The sequence below is a fragment of the Camelus ferus genome, chromosome 10 (assembly GCF_009834535.1).
Source record: "Camelus ferus isolate YT-003-E chromosome 10, BCGSAC_Cfer_1.0, whole genome shotgun sequence".
NCBI lineage: Eukaryota > Metazoa > Chordata > Mammalia > Artiodactyla > Camelidae > Camelus > Camelus ferus.
In genome coordinates this window covers 41,167,606-41,187,667 of record NC_045705.1, presented here as the reverse complement: position 1 = coordinate 41,187,667, position 20,062 = coordinate 41,167,606, and the positions used below count along the sequence as shown (strand labels likewise).

General features: G+C 33.7%; 1 protein-coding gene across 10 annotated transcripts in view; it reads left to right on the top strand.

Annotated features, from left to right (window-relative positions):
- PICALM (phosphatidylinositol binding clathrin assembly protein) overlaps positions 1-20,062 on the top strand; it is a 94,829-nt gene that overhangs the window by 20,623 nt on the left and 54,144 nt on the right. For all 10 annotated transcript variants that reach the window (XM_032488818.1, XM_032488817.1, XM_032488816.1 and 7 more), the window contains exons 2-4: positions 11,092-11,234; positions 13,095-13,170; positions 16,253-16,355. In XM_032488818.1, the coding sequence (XP_032344709.1) occupies positions 11,092-11,234; positions 13,095-13,170; positions 16,253-16,355 (322 nt within the window). The remainder of the gene's footprint in view (positions 1-11,091; positions 11,235-13,094; positions 13,171-16,252; positions 16,356-20,062) is intronic.

Genomic DNA, 20,062 nt, shown 5'->3' with positions numbered 1-20,062 from the left:
TATTGATTGTCTCTCCTCCTAGTATATAATCTTCATGATAGCAGGGACTTTGTCCACTATTGTATATTTCTAACTCCTAAGACTATTTGGCATATTATAGTATGCAGTGAATATTGAAGAAGAAATAGGGTTTCTGAGGTTTGCAAAGTTGTAGGAGAATGGATTATAAAGATTCTATTGTTTTAATTGCACTGGGGACACGAAACTTGTGTTTTCTGGGTGAGGTAGACTCTGGCACAGAGGCTAACTGCAATTCATTATTCTGTCTAGGCAGACTTAAATTCTTGAAAGAAACCATGAAAATTCTTTTGTATTCCTACTTTTTAGACATGGGCTTGACTGTTACTGAATAACATTAACCTAGCTATGGGAAAGACTTTTTGCCTCTTCTCTCTTCTCGCTAGATCTTAGAGTGGAGAAATGGACTTTTGTTTCATCTATAAATATACAGACATTTATACCATCATATCAACATGTGTAAACTCCCACTTCGTAGGAGATAAAAGGAAACAAAAGATTCCTGAATCTGTTTTAAAGGGAATAGTTTGCAAAGCCTCTAGTTTTACGTAGATTGCTTAAAACAAAATGGTGGGAAAGTTAGGTTGCAGTTGAGATTTTGATGTTGTTTTTTAAGCATGAGATATTTTTGGACATAGAGGTGAAACTTTCTAGTATCTCTAACTCTCCAGGATACCTTAGATTGATTTTCAGAGAAGAAATTTGAAAATTATTTGCATAGAAGTTTTTGTTGAAGATGAGAGGACAAAGTAGAATGAAAGCATGTTTGTATTTTAGGAAGGCTGGGGAAGAATCAGAATGTAGCCCTTATAGAAAAATGCAAATACACTGGAAGTAGATGGTGGTAGTGTATTAATTCCTTAGCTACATGTAGACTTTTATTAGGTCACTTATAATAGGGTGACATATAATTTATATTCCAAACTGGGTCACTTTTGAGAGTGAAAGTATATGCTATCTGAATGGGACACTGGGACAATAGGTGTAAACCGGGACTGGTCCAGAAAAACCAGGACACTTGATCATCCCCTGCTAATAACATACTTTTTTCCAGACTTAGTCCCAGTTTTTTGAACCTCTTCACATAAATTTTTCTCCTTTAGAGAATTCATTTGCATTCAGAGTCTCTCAAGCCTTGGTTCCTTTTTCCTGGTGTTGGTGGAATGAAAGAACTCTTTCCGTTTTTTTCTGCATCCCCCGGACTGTTCTGGCTTACAGCATTGGTGGAGGTAAGTACAGTACTCATACTGTATTATTAGTTAACCTTTTATTTGGCTTAGGAAATCAGGTTTTGTATATTTCTGATCCAGTGTTAGGTTGTTTTTTGAGAATCCTGGTTGTATCTCCTTAATTGGGCTGTTGAACTATTAATAAATTCTTAGAATGTGATACAAAAAAGAATTTATAAATTTCGCATTAACTCTTAAATTATTTAATACATACTCAGTATGTTTTCTTTCCTACAGGTGGGATTGTAATTCTGAAATTTCAAATCTTCAGACAAGGGAAGGAGAACACCTTGTGCTTATCCATGGACATGTTATTTTTTATGTTGGAGCACTGTAATGCTTTTATTTTGTTTTCCTATTCCGTTTAAATAAATTTTTTTATTCTCATATTAAGTGGTTTTTATTCGACTAAGTAACTTTTTATTATCATCTTACATTATCTGGTAGGTTAAACATTAACACAGAAGTAATGCTTACCAAATGCTTTGATAGTGCTTACCAAAATATGATTCTCTCACCCCTGAGATCCTTATTTGGAATCTGGTTTGGGACTAAAGTGTCTAGGTTTGGAACTCACCTGGAATCCTAAACAATCTCAAAATTAAGGAGTTTGTTTATAGTTAAGTTTGAACCCATGTCTGTTCTTGCCAGAGTCCTACTGTTTCTCTGTACAGTCTGCCATCTAGTGGTTGGAATGCACAGTACAACACAATACCAAGGAGAAGCTCTAGTAGGTTTTCAGACTTTCTCATATTAGGAATGCTTACACGGTAGGCTAAAACATTTTGGTAATGGGGGAAAAACCAACCCTTCCATTTGAAAAATAAGGTAGTGGCAGTGAGTTCTGAGGAGTATATGTTTTTCTGTGTAGTGTTTTCGTGACTTAAAGTTTCTTCTGCTCTTATTGTAAGATTTTTATGTTTGTTGGTGAAGAGTCAATGCATAAATAACGATAAATAATTTTAAGACAGTAGAGTAGAGTTGATTTGAAAAAGATACTTTGTGTGTGATTAAAATTTTAGGGCAACTACATGATGATTCCAGGAACTAAAACAATTTCTTCTGCACTTTTAAAGTATAGACAATTTCGCAAATTTGGTTTGTTCATCTGTGATGTAAAAGCTAAATTTCAGCCAAATATTAATGTAGAGTACCTTAGGGTTGGCTTTGTTTACCTTGCTCCATCTGAATTCTTTCTTCTCTTCGGTTTTCCCTTTTTAGTTCAACTTCTTTCCTCTGCTACCGATATAAAGGAAGTCAATCCTTTCTCTTCTGTTGGTTTTTAAAGTTTTCTGAAGGCACTCAACACTTCCTAAATCTGTTACATTCTTTATTCCTCTTCTAAAAAAATTGATTTGGTGGCCTCCATAAGCACCTGAAATTAGTACTGATGGAGATGTTTTCAGGTAAATATATTATCTTCAAAAAAACTTTGTTTAGAATAACCAGAGAGAACCAGCTAATGAGAGAATTTGCAAAGATTTATAGCAGCTTTTCTGTTGAATAATTTTTCAGGGGAAAAGCCTCTCTTCTTTTACATGGTGATTTAAAAACAACAGTTAACACTATATGCCTACGACATGTTACTCTATACAGAAAACCCTAAAAAGTCCACACAAAAACTACTAGAGCTGATCGAAGAATTCAGCAGGGTAGCAGGTTACAAGATTAACTTTCAAAAATCAGTTGCATTTCTTTACACTAACAATGAATCAACAGAAAAAGAAAGTAAAGAAACAATCCCCTTTAAAATAGCACCCAAAGTAATAAAATACCTAGGGGTAAATCTAACCAAGGAGGTGAAAGAATTATACACAGAAAACTATAAAACATTGATGAAGGAAATTAAAAAAGACTTTAAAAAATGGAAAGATATCCCATGCTCTTGGATTGGAGGAATCAATATTGTTAAAATGGTCACACTGCCCAAGGCAGTCTATAGATTTAATGCAATCCCTATCAAATTACCCAGGACATATTTCACAGAACTAGAACAAACCATAATAAAATTTATATGGAACCATCAAAGACCTAGAATTGCCAAAGCATTACGGAAGAGAAAGAAAGAGGCTGGAGGAATAACTCTCCCAGACTTCAGACAATACTATAGAGCTACAGTCATCAAGACAGCATGGTATTTGTACAAAAACAGACAGATAGACCAATGGAACAGAACAGACAGCCCAGAAGGGAACCCACAAACTTTTGGTCAACTAATCTTCAACAAAGGAGGCAAGAATATACAATGGAATAAAGACAGTCTCTTCAGCAAATGGTGTTGGGAAAACTGGACAGCAGCATGTAAAGCAATGAAACTAAAACACTCCCTTACACCATACACAAAAATGAACTCAAAATGGATCAAAGACTTAAACATAAGAGAAGATACAATAAACCTCCTAGAGGAAAATATGGGCAAAACATTATCTGACATACATCTCAAAAGTTTTCTCCTAGAAGAAATAAAAGCAAGAATAAACAAATGGGACCTAATGAAACTTACAAGCTTCTGCACAGCAAAGGAAACCATAAGTAAAACAAAAAGACAACCTACGGAATGGGAGAAAATTTTTGCAAATGAAACTGACAAGGCTTGATCTCCAGAATATATAAGCAGCTCATACAGCTTAATAAGAAACAACCAAACAACCCAATCCAAAGATGGGCAAAAGATCTAAACAAGCAATTCTCCAAGGAAGGCCTACAAATGATCAATAAGCACATGAAAAAATGCTCAATATCACTAATTATCAGAGAAATGCAAATCAAAACTACAGTGAGGTATCACCTCACACCAGTCAGAATGGCCATCATTCAAAAATCCACAAATGACAAATGCTGGAGAGGCTGTGCAGAAAGGGGAACCCTCCTACACTGCTGGTGGGAATGCAGTTTGGTGCAGCCACTATGGAAAACAGTATGGAGATTCCTCAAAAGACTAGGAATAGGCTTACTGTATGACCCAGGAATCCCGCTCCTGGGCTTATATCCAGAAGGAACCCTACTTCAGAATGACACCTGCACCCCGGTGTTCATAGCAGCACTATTTACAATAGCCAAAACATGGAAACAGCCTAAATGTCCATCAACGGATGACTGGATAAAGAAGAAGTGGTATATTTATACAATGGAATACTACTCAGCCATAAAAACCGACAACATAATGCCATTTGCAGCAACATGGATGCTCCTGGAGAATGTCATTCTAAGTGAAGTAAGCCAGCAAGAGAAAGAAAAATACCATATGAGATTGCTCATATGTGGAATCTAAGACACAAAAACAAAAACAAAAAAACAAAGCATAAATACAAAACAGAAATAGACTCATAGACATAGAATACAAACTTGTGGTTGCCAATGGGGCGGAGGGTGGGAAGGGATAGACAGGATTTCAACATTGTAGAATAGATAAACAAGATTATACTGTATAGCACAGGGAAATACACACAAGATTTTATGGTAGCTCACAGAGAAAAAAATGTGACAATGAATATATGTATGTTCATCTATGACTGAAAAATTGTGCTCTACACTGGAATTTGACACAACATTGTAAAATGATTATAAATCAATAAAAAATGTTTAAAAAAAACAAAAGGAAAGAAACTTACTACTCAGTAACAAGGTTAAATATAACTATACTATTACACTACTAATGTAACTGTACTAATAAACTATTATCAAATTGTAGAGTTATCTGTACAGTTCTTAGTTTTCACATATGTGAATCCTTAGCCCATTCATTTTGCAGACAACACCGAGACAGAAATAGCATCTGGTTGTGCTGACAGATTGATTTTTCCTACAGCTGCAACTTGGTTTTTGTTTGTTTGTTTTTTAGTAAAATGGCATTTTGCCTTACTTCCTTTGTGGGTTCTGGAGATTTCTCAAGACTCATCTACCATGGTGAATGATTGAACTTGTGTTCAAAATATTGGCCTATCTGCACAAGAGTGGCTACCAAATTTCCAGTTATTATACTGTGCAATTCCTTGTGCTTATAGCACCTCTTCCTCACATCCTTGAGGAAATAAAGGAACATGTCAATGCTGTCCTTTCTGCCATCGATCATGATAATGTTCCAAAGAATCTGGAATGAATTACGGTACTGGATTGGTATTTACTGTGTGACATGAGAGATGCTTACTGAAATTTGTAAAATTATGGAAATAACAGTGATAGAATTCTTTTACATATTGGTTTTAACTTTTATCTGCCTGTTCATATATAAATTAGTTGCTGAGTAATTTCAAAAGTGTTCAGTTCTTTATCACCTGTATTTGAGCAAATACAGTATATATCAGAAAATATAGTACATCTGTGATTTGAAAAAATGGAATCTTATTCTTATTGTTCTTTAATATGGTTTTGATATAATATACTGTGAGCGTTTTCCTCTCTCAACTTTTTTTTTACCATGTATTTGCTGACCTCATAGTATTTCATTGTCAGACGGCTGTCATTTAATGAACTATTCTCCATTATTGGACATGTCCACTTATAATGTGACTTAGATATCTTAGCTTCGTGTATTTTTATCAAAGCTACTTGGCTAACTTTGTCATTTCTTTTCAATACTTTGAATGTCCCTTTTGCTCCTCTTTTCAGATTAACTCAATCCTTGTTATTCATACTGAGCATTCTATGTGAGTCTTTCCCTTGTTTTAATTTTAACATCCAATTAAAATGTTGTTTAGATTTATTTCTTGAGGTATAAATTAGTCTGTGAAGACTGTATTTTTGAGTTAATTCTAATGAAAATTATGTAAAGATGTATGATGCTTCTCACAGAGGACCCCACAAACTTTAAAAATTGTAGTAGTTATGTCTTAATTTGGACTGTATTTTGTGACCCCTTACACAAAAAATTTAATTGAGTCAGACAAGATTGTTCATCTCATTTCCTAGATATCTTTTGGTTGAAGTCTGATTTCAGCTTGCATGTTTTCTAAATACTTTCAGATTTTTGCTAAGTGAAAAAAATTGTGCAGATACTTTATAGCAAAAGTTCAGAAACTATTTTCATATCCTCTAGTTACCGTTCCTTGGTGAACAGTTGTTCTTTGTTTGTACTCCTACCCAGGAAAAATTTCAAAGATCTGATCAGTGAAGCAACATTTGATGAACCACTTAATTTGCCTTTCCAATTGAGTGTATCTCCAATTTTCTAGATGATTGAAGAGATCAATCTTAATGTTACTCTAATCCATTCTGAAGACAGTTGCAAAAAGAGTATCTTTCAAAGTGACCGTTTTGAAAGAGACAGTAGTATTTGGCTAAATGATTATGATATATCAGGCTTTGTTTGTTTATGTTTTAAAGACTAATATTCTTTTTAGGCGAATTCATTTATTAGAGAATCTGCGTGAGTGTCAGCATAGTTTTGATATAGCCTAGTCAGTGCCTGTTTAGATGGGAACTTGAGGTGTCTACATTCAGCTAATGGTGCTTGCCACTGTCTGTGTTGCCTGACTTGCTTTGGAGTAAACCCCAAATACTGTAAGTTTCTAAAACTGGTGAACCCTGCCTGGGGAGATCTGTACAGGCTTGTGGTGTGCTCTAAGAATATGGCTATAAGATTAATGAAACCATCTGGTTGCTGGGTACTTCTACATTTTTTGTACTTCGCTGAACTTTTGTTTTCCACTGACTACAAAAGTACTGTTTTACATTTCACTAATTTTTTTTAATCTATTTTTGTTTTAAGTTAGTTAGAAATTTAGGACTTGCATTAAATTGGCTAGTTGGATATTCACTTCCTATATGTTTCCAAGCCTTATCTTTTACAAAAATTTAATTCTGCTAACTAATCTGTTACTTTACTAGTGATCTCCTGTGGCCTTACCTATGGGCAAAGGCCTTACCTGTGTTAATGCAATTAACTTTTACTTTATCTACCTCAGACCTTGTTGGAGATACGTATTAAATAATAAAAGTGAGAGCTTTTTTTGTATAGTAGGAATTGGTTCCTTGCACTGTCTCTGTGGAAAAAGGCTCTTTATTTCTGTAGTAGCCCTATTGTCTTCCTGCCCTTAAATAACTAAAAATCCTCATGGCTTCTCACGTATACCTAAAGCAGAGAACCTATATGCCATATAATAACTACTTTTTTGAGTGTAGGGTTTAGGATTTGTTAATCATGTTAAAAAACATTTTCCAGTTTTATAGTCTTAAGGTAAATAACTAAAAGAATTAAAAGAATGCATTTCTACTTTGGAAGCCTTTTGATGGTAAGGGAAGTTTAAAACCAAGTCTGTGCTTTTTAAGAAGTGAAATCTGAATTGAGAGTGAGAAAAGCAGTAGCTATCAAGTACTCCCATGATATGCTCAACTTCTGTTTGAAATGATTTGCTTTTGGTTAGTCAGAGGTGGGGAAAACATTTCCCTTCCCAAGTTGTTGGAGCTCAGACTTAGAAGCATTTTCAAATTACTGCTATAGTAGAAACATTGTTCAGAGGAAAAATTACTGCATGGAGAAAATGACTGGGTGCGTTAAAATACTATGGGGAAGTGTGTTCTGTAGAGTTTGTGTAACTATGTGGTATTTTTTCTCCCAGTAATGTTTGTGTATCTTTGATTTTGCATTTGGTCTACTCTGAATTCATGCCTGAACTCTTGTCTCATTTTCCCTGTTACATGTGAAGTGTTACATTTTGGCTTCTGGAGTTTTCCTTTATGTGGTCATTTCTAAAGCTTACTATATAGTTTTCATAGGGTTACAATTTAACCATTATTTGTTAGATTCCCTTTAACTTGAAATTTGAAAGTTTTCACGTCTAACGGGCTCAGGTTTGTTCTTCAACCTTTTGGGAATAGCAGGTTGTGCAAAGAATTGGAAATTGTTGGTTTAGTCTTTGTTAAAAAAACCACCATTTTGGATGCTTTCTAAAAGGTCATGTTAGGACTGTCCATATGCATACTAAAATGAATGTATTCAAAAAATATGAGTGACTACTGTATGCTTTGCACTATTCTAGGGCTTTGGAGATATAGCAGAGAACGTAATAGAGCCCTGCCCACATGGAACTTATATTTTAATTGGGAGAGAAAGACATTAAACAAATTAAAATAAGATAGGTGATGGCAGGTGCTTTGGAAAGAGAGAAAGCAAGAGTAAGGGGTGTAGTAAGAGTTTGAAAGTAGGTGAATGTTGTTAAAGCTACGTTAGTTTTTATAAATATTTAGAGATGTTCATCTGAAAAGATGACCTTTGAGCAAAGATCTATAGGAATTGAGCCAGAAAGTAAGGAAAATGTGGATACGTGGGAGAAGAGTATTCTAGGCAGAAGGAATAGAAACGTTGAGCACATAAAGGTACTTGGCTCGTGGGAGGCATTGCAAAAGAGACGTCAGTGTAACTGAGGCAAAGTGATGCAGAGAGAAGAGCTGATCACAGAGGGAAAATACAGCATAGGTAGACTATATATATTCTAATATATAAAATACTAATTTTTGAAACAATCTATATACTTTTGGCTTCATGTAAGATTAAGCTCTGTCTGACTAATCTAGCAGTGTACTCCTTGATTAAGAGTATGGAAATTACTAACAAAAGTTTTTCCAGATACCTTTAAAAAAATCTCTCAATCTAGTAGAAGAGAATGATTTGGAAGTAAATAGTGCAAGAGTAGAATTATGTGCCAGCTTTAGTGATTGTGTGGAGGGTTTAGAGAATGTTTGGGAGTATGGAATGGGTGAGACTCCAGATTAGATATCATTGGAAGTGAAGAGGCCAGTCAGTCCAACATTTTCTCAGGGGTACAGTTTTGGGTGGGACAGTTTTTAATTCTGGAATGTTAGTTGTGCATTGCATGACAGTCTCCATCATCCTTGATATTTAAATGCCAGTAAAACCCCTCAGAGCATGGTAATCTCTCTCCCCAATTTCTGAATGCTCCCAGAACTGGTAACCTCTAGTTAAGGAAAAATAGAATCTGAACTCTGACTTTGGCAGTGATAGTGGGATGGAGAGGAGACCGTGGGATTGGTTACTGATTGGCTTTAGGGAATGTATATACACATGCGCAGAGGCAGGAGCACCTTTGGGCAATATTGAGACAAGAAATTTGTGACAGGTTCAATTTTGAAAACAAAAATAAGATTTTGAGGAGTAAAATGACTGTTGATGCCACTGTGAGAAAGCAGCTTATATTTAAGAGTTGAATAGCTTATCAATAGTTTCTGGAAGGATGTAGAAAAATATAGATGTGTAAAGATAAAACCATAAAAGAAAGAAGCTAGGAATATAACTTCTTATAATTAAGTTCAGAACTTGACCACTCTGCTTGAAGTTTTAAAGGATTCAAAATGAGCAGGGCATAGATAGGCCTTGTTCCCAGTAAATAATGCTTTGAGAGACACAGAAAATTTAACTTTGGGAATAAGGCAAGTACAGTATATTCAGTGCCATAGGACAGTAACAAAGTACTATTGAAGAAGTTTCAGAGAAAGCAGAGATCAAATTCTAAAATACTAAAAGTAAAATATCAGAAGCTGAACCATACAGACTAAGTTGAATGTACTATTTAATTTTTGTTGCAAGTAGTCTGAATTGTGAAAGCCGTATGTCATTCTCCTGTTCCGTGGGTAGTCTGACTGTTTTGTGCTTTGTTCTTCAGGCATTGCTGGCCAGGGTAACTGCTTATCTAAAATGCATTTGCTTATCAAATGTTACTTGTGTAGTAATTGGACCTATTATAGAATAAACATTTTTGAAAGATTACAAACAGATAAATGGTCATAGTTACATTGATGTTTCTTACTACCAATCACGGCCAAGCTTGGTCATTTGAATTCATATTTAATTATTAAATACTGAAGTTTAAAAGTAGACAAACTGCTAATAAATCACAAATAACTACTAATTTTTTTCCCTTTATGGTAGTCATAACTAAGGTATTTATAGATTTTGCCTTTTGCATACTTTAAAACAACTCATTTCTTGATTTTCCTCTTCATTAATTCTCAAAATTAGACCATAATTAGTATTTTCTTAATTGAATTTGCCAGTAATATCTCTGAAGCAGATTGGAGGTGAAACTGAGGTCTATAAAGAATTTTTTTCAGTTTTGGTGATGAAACAATTATATATTAGACTACTTATGGTAATTCTTTCCAATTATTTGTATCTTGAAATATAAAATTAGAACTTACATTGTTTTAACTGTTTTCAGAGTAATAATTGGAGTTCCTGGATCATTTCTTATTTGGAAATTTATTGCAGTGAGAAACTTTCAGTCCATTTTCAGTTTTGTTTTTCAGTGTTACAATCAAATAAAAACAGAGCTAACTCAGTGGAACTGAAGGGAGAAAAGAATGATAATTACTTTATATAAATAGAGAATCCTATCCCCTCATAGACCACATATCGGCTCTATCTTTCTACTAGTGCAAACACAGCATTCTAGGGAGGATATTAATAAAGGTATTTGACTTTCAGCTTATTCGTGCTTCCATATGTATGACTTTTTAAAGTTTTCTTTAAACATAGGGATGAATAATATTAGCATTGTAACTCTGAAAGTTTATGGGTAGTAAGAGAATTGAAAGTTCCATATGGCCCTGAAATAATTCCTTTTGAGATAAACAAAATACTTAAGGGTAAAGGGAGTTTGATTTACTTTTAGTATTATTGATCAGTTGTGTAATACTAATCAGTGCCCTGTTTACTTCTCAGGTAGAAGTACTATTTGAGTTATTTTCCTGAGAGCTCTTTAACAACTTCTTCAAACTATCCAATTGTAGCTCTGTTCTGTTACATCTTTCCCCTGCTATTGTGCAGTTCTAGCACTAATAATAAATGAAAGCCAAAGTAAATTAATCTTTTTTTTTTTTAATATTGCAGACTTAATTCAGTGCACAAATGAGATGAATGTGAACATCCCACAGTTGGCAGACAGTTTATTTGAAAGAACTACCAACAGTAGTTGGGTGGTGGTCTTCAAATCTCTCATTACAACTCATCATTTGATGGTGTATGGAAATGAGGTAAGCAGTATTTTTGGTTAACAAGTATACTGGTGTGTTGACTGATTATTCAGCTTGGTTCTCCCATTGACACTTCTGGAAGGCTATAGTAACCGAGTAAAGGTAAAAAGGGCAAGATGCTTATACAGAAATATAATTGTAGACTCTACACTCTAAGGAAAGATGGCCTGTAAATCAGAAAGCAGAAAGTGGGTCGGAGCACAGAGGACTTCAGTAATGGGATCAAGAAACAAAGATTTAATGCCTAGAGATGAGTTCTATAAGTAGCATCTGATTTTTATGGGCCTTTGTCTATAGACTATATGTTTGTCTATATTCATTTGCTTTTTTATTATAGACCAGTCAGATTTCTGTCTGATCTCATATTGTTGTCTGTAGAAGCTCTTTGCCTGGTTCGAGGCTGTGATATTAAGGACTAAGACGGCATTTTGCTGAGAGAGACTAATTGAAGAATACCTTCTTCAGCAGAGAGTTGTGTCTAAAGTCTCTGTTGCCCAGAAGGGTTAAAAATAAGATGCATAAGCTTTTGCAATTTAATGTTTGGAGAGAATCATCTTGTTTTCCATGATAGCCTTAGCAACTTATTTTTTAGTTCTTAAGTGATTTTCCCAGGCTAGTATAAATATTTGTAAAATTGTGTCAGAAGAAATATTTTGAATTGTGTTAAAGAAAATTTGAATGGAACTAGATAAATCTAGTATATTGCTATGAGCCTTAGAAAAATGCAGAACTCTAGTTGCTGGGAGACAGCTCCCATAGAGATGTGGAGGGACTTTATTCATTGGTATCAGACTACTGAGCATAGTGATTTTCCTGACATCCATCATTTTACTCATTATTTTGGGTTTTTCAGTCATGAGACTCTGATGTCATCTTTGACAGATACCAAATATAGCATCATTAAAGTTCAAAATTAAAGCAGAAACTTACCCACAATTCTTACATTGCATCAGATCTATTTGCACGTTTTGTTGTTCCCTTCTGGTACTGTCCAGAAGAGTTTTTTGTAGCTATAATCGTAATTAGATAAAATATTATTTTTAACCTTTTTATATATCACACCATAATAAGCATCTCCATGTTCTATGTTCTTTGTATTTATCATCTTTAGTCACTACACAATTGATCATACATTCTGTAATTTTAACTTGCCCTTGCTGGAAATTTAGTTTTTATTATTCACTGTTATAGCACCATAGCAAAAGATCTTATTTGTAGTCTTTAAGTTTTAAAAATTATTTCCAGATGTTACTTGAAATACGATTACTTAGGTAACAGACGTGACCATCTTTAGGACATATGTTACTCAGTTGCTTTCTAATTCATTATAAGCAGTGTACAGAGTCAGCAAAAATATTCGGGTATACTGACTTCAGTGTAACTTGAAACATTTTGATCTTAACTAGGATAATAGTTTCTATTTTTATCAGGAATGTGTTTACCTAAGATCATGATCATTTATTCAAAAGAATTACTCGTTGATACCTATTATTTTATTTTACTTTTAATACAGTACAATACAGTAAAGCTGCCACCTGAATGTGATTAGCTGTAGCTATAATATGGCTGCAGTAAAGCCAGAATTACTGGTTCCAGTTTAAAAGTGCCTGTTTCCTTTTACTTTATCATTAATGCCATAGCTGTGGGCATTAGGCTTTAATAAATTACTGCATGCTAGTGAAAAATGTTATGTTTTTAGGTTTGGTAACTAATAGGAGGACTAAGGATGAGAAATTTAAACTAGGTAAGATTAATGAAATGTGTTAACCACCATTTTCTCCCCTAATTTTCAAATTAGAGTTTCTTAGATGTCAGTACTTACATTTGACATAATTATTTGTTGTTTTTTTTTCCCCTCAGCGTTTTATTCAGTATTTGGCTTCAAGAAACACATTGTTTAACTTAAGCAATTTTTTGGATAAAAGTGGATTGCAAGGTAAAGACAACTTACTCATTATAGAAAATCGAGTGACCCCATTTGACAATTACTGCAGAGTTGAACTCTGTCCTTGAGAACGTGTGCTATGGAGGAACATCATGTTTTAGTGAAAGTTACAGGAAAGGAAAAACTGTCTTTTAATGTGAATATTAAGATTGACTTCACTGCTTGATACCCAAAGCTCTTTGAGAAAGCAGTATAGGGTAGTTTGAGAGTGGATTCTGGAACTGGACTGCCTAGATTTGAATCCCATCTCTACCACTTAACAGCTACATAAACTTGAGCAAGTTACTTCACCTCTCTGCATCTGTAAAATCAGGAATAATGATAGTACCCATCCTATAGGAGTATCATGAGGCTTAACCTAGTTAATAAATGTATAGTGCTTAGAATGGTACCTGACACAGGAAACACAATGTAAGTATCTGCTTTCATTTATATTGTTGTTGTTGTTTTATACTTTATTCCAAGAAATGCAGTTGGGAATATCATACATTTTAGTAGCAAAGGTAAGTATAAAATGTGTTATTCAGATGAATTGCTCATTGATACTCACCTACTTTTTTATTTTACTTTTAATCCAGTAACTTTAAATTGCTGTCATCTGGTATTGTAGCCCTCTATGTACATTCTGTCTTAATGGGATTTGTTATACTTAGTTCCAGAACTAGACTGATAGCATTATAGAACTCTAGGAAGAGCCTCATAAAGGACATGCCAAAGGACTTGTGAATATTCAACAGAAAGGTTTAATCTGGGAAATATCTTTAAAGAAGGTGGGATTTGTGTTGCGCTTTAAAAGATGGATGGAGGAGGGCATGAGTTGGCTTCTGCAAAGGTACACAGATGTACATGGTTGTGAAAGAACAGGGATATTTAAGATTTATACAGAAAATGAGTATGAATAGAATGTATGATGATGGAGAACATGTAGTGGCAGATAACCCTCAAGAAGCTGGGGCCAAAATCATGCAAGAAGATTTTGATAGACTTGAGATTTTATAATGCAGTGAGAAACCATCAGAGTTTTTGAGTTGAGGGGGGAAAGGGGAAGGAGTGTGTGTGATAAAGAAAGCACCATAGCTCAGTCCAGGCTGAATTAGATTATGAGGGACTGAATTGTGGCTTTTGTAGAGATAAAATCATTGGAATTTAGTGACTAGCTTTGTTTGTGTTTAGGGACTGTCCAGTTCAATACTGGTTTACTTTTGGCAAATGGAAGTATTAATTAGAATGAATTGAATACCTAGCCTTCCAGAGATTATATAAGGTCAATAATGTATACATAGCACCAAGTGTTACAAGATTGATTCTACTTTAATAAGCGATATAATACTCTAAGGAGTTAAGAAAAAAAATTAAGCAACGGAATCCCTTTTTCAAATAAAATCTTAAATAGAAATTAGATATATGTAACAGATGAAACTGGAGCTGCTCTGTTTTCCAAAACATGGAATAAACTCTGCCTCCTCATCTTTTTATTTCTGCTTTCCCCCTTATTCAGTTCATTTGAACTTTTAAGAGTCTATGGCGAACGATGTGCAGACCACTACTCTAGAGCAGAATATATGCATATGTCCAAGTGGGTTTTTGTGTCTTATTAGCTACTGATTTTCCACTTTCTTAATATGGAAATTAAGCACTTCTAGTGATAAGGTTTTAAGGCATTCGTTCCTTTTAGGTAGAGAACAGCTTTTAGACCTTTTATTTAAAGCTTATATTCTAAAGAGATTATAAAGATATAACTGAAATGATAATTAAAAGCATATAATTCAGCGATGTTTTTGAAAAGTAATTTTGATTATTAATGTGTTTTGTTTGCATGGATTCTGGTGTATTTTATTAAATATATGCTGGGTGTTACACTAGGTTTATATAATATAAATAAACTTCTAGTCTAGTGAGTGAGATAGGCACTGTGTACATCTAATAGCTATGAGTTGTACTTGGAGTTAAGAATAATATGGGAATGCAGAGAGTTCAGGGAAGGTTTCAGAGACTGAGCCTTGAAAGATAAGCTATTTTTTCCTGCATTAGTGAGGATGGAGTGGAGTGGATTAGAAGGAACAATGTGAACTAAAGACCTGAAGAATGTATATAATACCTTATAAAAAACGCTAGCAGCTACAAGACTATCTGAGGGCAGTCATTTTTTTTTCCGTATTGTTCACTGATTTTTCTCCAGTGGCAAATTAGTAGCCATTCAAGAAATATTTACTGATAAATGAGTTGGTGATTATGTTAAATCTAGTCACTTTGCTTTTTTATTGTTGTTGTTGTTTTGGTATTCTTTTTAAAGTAGCAGAGACCATCAACTAAAGTTAAATTTGTTAGATGAAAATGAGCTAAAATAGAATGGACCTGCTTTTTCAATGAAGAGCAAAAATTTATAGACTTCCTGAGCCAGGCAATAGCTAAAACACAAAGGTTGTTTGTTTGTTTGTTTGTTTAATGATATTGATTAGATTTTATATTGCTGAAGTTTTCCAAATGTCATTATTGTGTTGAAACAATATCTTTGATTTAGGTATTCATTAAGAAAGCTTTGTTGAAAACATTTATATACATTTTTTTGTTATGCCTTAAACTTGCATATTGTCATTTCTTTTGTTGTACTATGCAGTAATTTACTGCTTATAAGGTATAAGGCCTACATAAATTATTGTTGTTCTAAATAATAATGCAGCTAAAGATTCATAAATATGAAAATTATTAAATTACTTAATGATTTGAGGAGTGATGTTGTGGTTCCATAGGATATTAAATTTGAGTTATAAGGTTGTCAAGTAGTGTAAGAAAACATGCTTTTCCAGTTCTTGTTAAAAGATAGGAATGTTGATCAGAAGTAAAACAGAATTATTATTTTAGTGAAATTCTAAGGGGGAAGGTTTTTCTAAGCTGCATGTGACATATACTTGACTTTAAAAATGTGAGGTAATAGAGATTTTAATGTCACTTAATTTACATCACTAAACTGGGAGTGGGATATCAAGACTTTATGGCCATTGGATAAAATGAGTTTTCTAAGCAAATTGGGATGTTAATAATTTTTGCAATACTTCTGTTTCTTTTCTTACAGGTTATGACATGTCTACATTTATTAGGCGGTATAGTAGATATCTAAATGAAAAAGCAGTTTCATACAGACAAGTTGCATTTGATTTCACAAAAGTGAAGAGAGGGTGAGTTGAGCTTTTTTTTTTGACATCTAATGGGTTTGAATATTTTAAAATGTAAACCATAGGAATTATTGATTATGAATTATAGAATTTTAGGCCAGTTTTAAAAGGTGAACTTTTTTCTTTGAAGAAGTACATCAGATACTTTTTGCACTTGGATTTTCAGAATTCTTTTAAATTTTATAACAGCTTTATTGAGATAATTCACACAATATAAAATTCACCCTTTTAAAGTGGACAATTAAGGGGTTTTTAACATACTTAACAAATTGTACATCATGTCTGCTATCTAATCCCAAAACATTTCAATGCTTTCCATTTTCCTTTTCCTCTAGACCCTGGAAACCACAAATCTACTTTCTATCTCTATGGATTTGCCTATTCTGGCTGTTTCATATAAATGGAATGATACAATATGTGGCCTTTTGTATCTGGCTTCTTTCATTTAGCTTTATGTATGCAAGTTGTAGCATCCTTGTTGTAGCATATATCAGTACTTCATTCCTTTTATGACTGAATAATATTCTGTTGTATGGATTATACTGTTTTGTTCATCAGCTGATAGACATTTGAATAGTTTCTACTTTTTGGCTCTTAGAAATAATGTTGCTGTGAGCATTAGTATACAAGTTTTTGTGTAGATTATCTTTTCAGTCCTCTTGGATATGTGTCTAGGACTGGAATTGCTAGGTCATATGGTAGCTCTTATGTTTAGCCTTCTGAGGAACAGCCAAACCATTTTTTAAAGTAGTTGAATGATTTTACATTCCCACCAGCAGTGTATGCAGGTTCCAGTTTCTCCACGTTCTTGTCAGTACTTGTTATTTTCTGTCTTTTTGATTATAGCCATCCTAGTCGGTGTGAAGTGGTATATCATTGTGATTTGGGTTTGCATTTTCCTGATGGCTAATACTGAGTGTCATTTTATTTGCTTATTGGCTATTTGTATGTCTTCTTTGGAAAAATGTTCAGATCCTTTGCTCGTTTTTTAAATTGGGTTATTTCTTTTTCTTGTTGAGTTGTAAGTTTTTTAAATACATTCTGGACATATACATAGCTTAAAAATATTTTCTCCCTTTCTGTGGCTTGTCTTCACTTTCTTGATGCTATCCTTTGAAAAACAAGTTTTGAATTTTGATGGAGTCCAATTTATCTGTTTTTTTTCTTTGGCTGCTTGTACTTTTGGCATCATGTCTAAGAAAACATTGCTTAATCCAAGGTCACAAAGGTTTACTCCTTCACTTTTTCGAAGTTTTGTAGTTTTAGCTTTTACATTTAGGTTTTTGATCCATTTTGAATTAATATTTGTATATGGTATGAGGTGTGGATGCAAATACATTCTTTTGTATGTGGATATTCTGTTATCCCAGCTTGACCATAAGTGTAAAGGTTTATTTCTGGACTCTGAATTCTATTCTCTTGATCTATGTCTGTCCTAATTCCAGTACTACACTGTCTTGATTACTGTTGCTTGGTAGGAAGTTTTGAAATTGAGAAGTGTGAGTTCTCTGGCTCTCTTATTTTTCAAGATTGTTTTTACTGTTCTGTGTCTCTTGCATTTCCATATGAATTTTAGGATCATCTTATCAGTTTTTGCAGTGATGACAGCTGGATTTTGATAGTGAGTGCGTTGAATATGTAGATCAAATTGGGGAGTTTTGCTGTCTTTAACACATTTTTTCCAATCCATAAATATGAGATGTCCTTCTGTGTCTTTCTTTTCATGCTGTTTTGTATTTATAAAAGGTTTTTTTAAATATTGGATGCAGAGGATGAATTTATTTCTTGCTGTACCCTGAATCACAGTCTTTTGGCACGAGAAGTAATCATATGAATAATATAATCAGTGCTTATATACCTGATAAGGCTAGTATAGAATACAAGTTTTTCTTAGGCTACATGAATGAGTCCCCAGGAAAAAGCCACTGAAGACATTCTTAAGGAGCATTGATGACCCTTGCAGCTATGGAGGCCTCCCCTAAGGGGAACCTTGGCTTCTTCAGAAATAACTTTAGTGAATGCCTTTCTGAGTTTCGCTGCTGCTCAAAGATCTAAGCAATTAATATGTTTCTTTATTCTCTTAAAATGTTAAATTACTAGACTGAAGTGGAAAGTGTAATATAAATGTAAAAGTAACCTCTCAGTTACACAAGAAACTTTAAAGCTGAACTTAAATGTTCTATGTCACGTAATCAGGAGGTGATTAGTTTGGAACTTAACAAAACTAAATTTCACAGATTTTGTTTCATATATTTAGGTACTTTGTAGATAATTACGGTAGAGGTGCTTATCCTAGAAGTCTGATCCTTAACCCCAGTATTCTGTCCAGTAAACTATTTTCCAGCTGGGCTTATGTTAGTACTTAACTATAAAGTGTGTTTGTTTAAATCTGACCAAGATATATGTAGATTTCAGATTAATAGATTTTTTTAAATAGCAACTTTTTTTTCTAATCTGAAAAGGCAGTTTTGAGATTGAAGAGAGTTGCTGCATTTCTGTATTTATTAGAGCAAACTTTCATTATTTGAATGAGAATAGCCCTTGATTATACACAATATAATTAGTATTATCTAAAGGAAATTACTCTTACTCTTAATTCTAAGGAAAAAGAAAGTGAATCAAAGAGGACCTATGATTGAATGGAATTTCTTTAGAATTATGTTCTAGATATACATTTGATTTATTCCCATTTTTCATCTTAGAAAAAAAGTAATGCATTAGCTGTTCTTTTATATATCGTTGCATTCTTAAGTAAAGTTTCCTGTAGAATAAATTCTTAGAATTGACAAGTCAGAGGAAATATACAGATTTAACACTTTAATAGAAAACACCAAATTGCCCGGTGTAAAAGTTGTACAAATTCTTGAGTTAAATACAATTATAAATACCTCTTTCACTGCATTCTTCCATCATCGTGAAAATGTTATCTCTTAGGTGTTCATTTTATATTGATTGATTATTAAATGGTGATGTTAAGCCTTTTTCTCTCTTTTTTAAAATGCCGTTTGTGTTTTCTTAATTGCTTTTTAATGTTCTTTACCAGAGTCCAGAAATAATGCATGTGCTAATATGCATTACCCACGTCTCTATTGGGATTTTAAAAAATTCTTTTCTGTTGTGTTAGGGACTCACAGGCCGTTTAATGAGTTAAATCTAGGTTTGATTTGTAGCTTCACTCCAGTTAAGTGAGGGATTTTAGTAGAATACTTCAGCCAACTTGCTAGCTTTTAAAAATAATTTTATTTTGAAGTAATTTCACTTTCTGAAAGGCTTTAAGAGTAATATATATAACTCCTATACACTTTACTCAGATTCACCAGTTTTAACATTGTGTCACATTTGCTTAATTTTTCTGTGTGTATGTGTGTTTGTGTACTGTTTTGTGGATCTGTTTGAGAGTGGATTTAGTACCTCATGCTTTTTTACAGTTTATAGCTCTTAATACTTGAGTGCCTATTTCCCTAAGAACAAGTATCTTTTATTACATATCCATCAGTTTGCTGGAACTTTTTCCACATCATGGCACACAACCTTTTATTTTTTTACAGGACAGTGGATTACATGGAGAAGACTGCTTGAGGCTTGAAGGTTTAGGGATTAATATCTTGGTATACATATAACCCATTTGTTCAGTAGTAGTATGCTGTGGCACAGTTAGGAAGCCTTAACTTAAGCTCCAAGTTTTCCATCTGTAGTTTTTCATCTGTAGC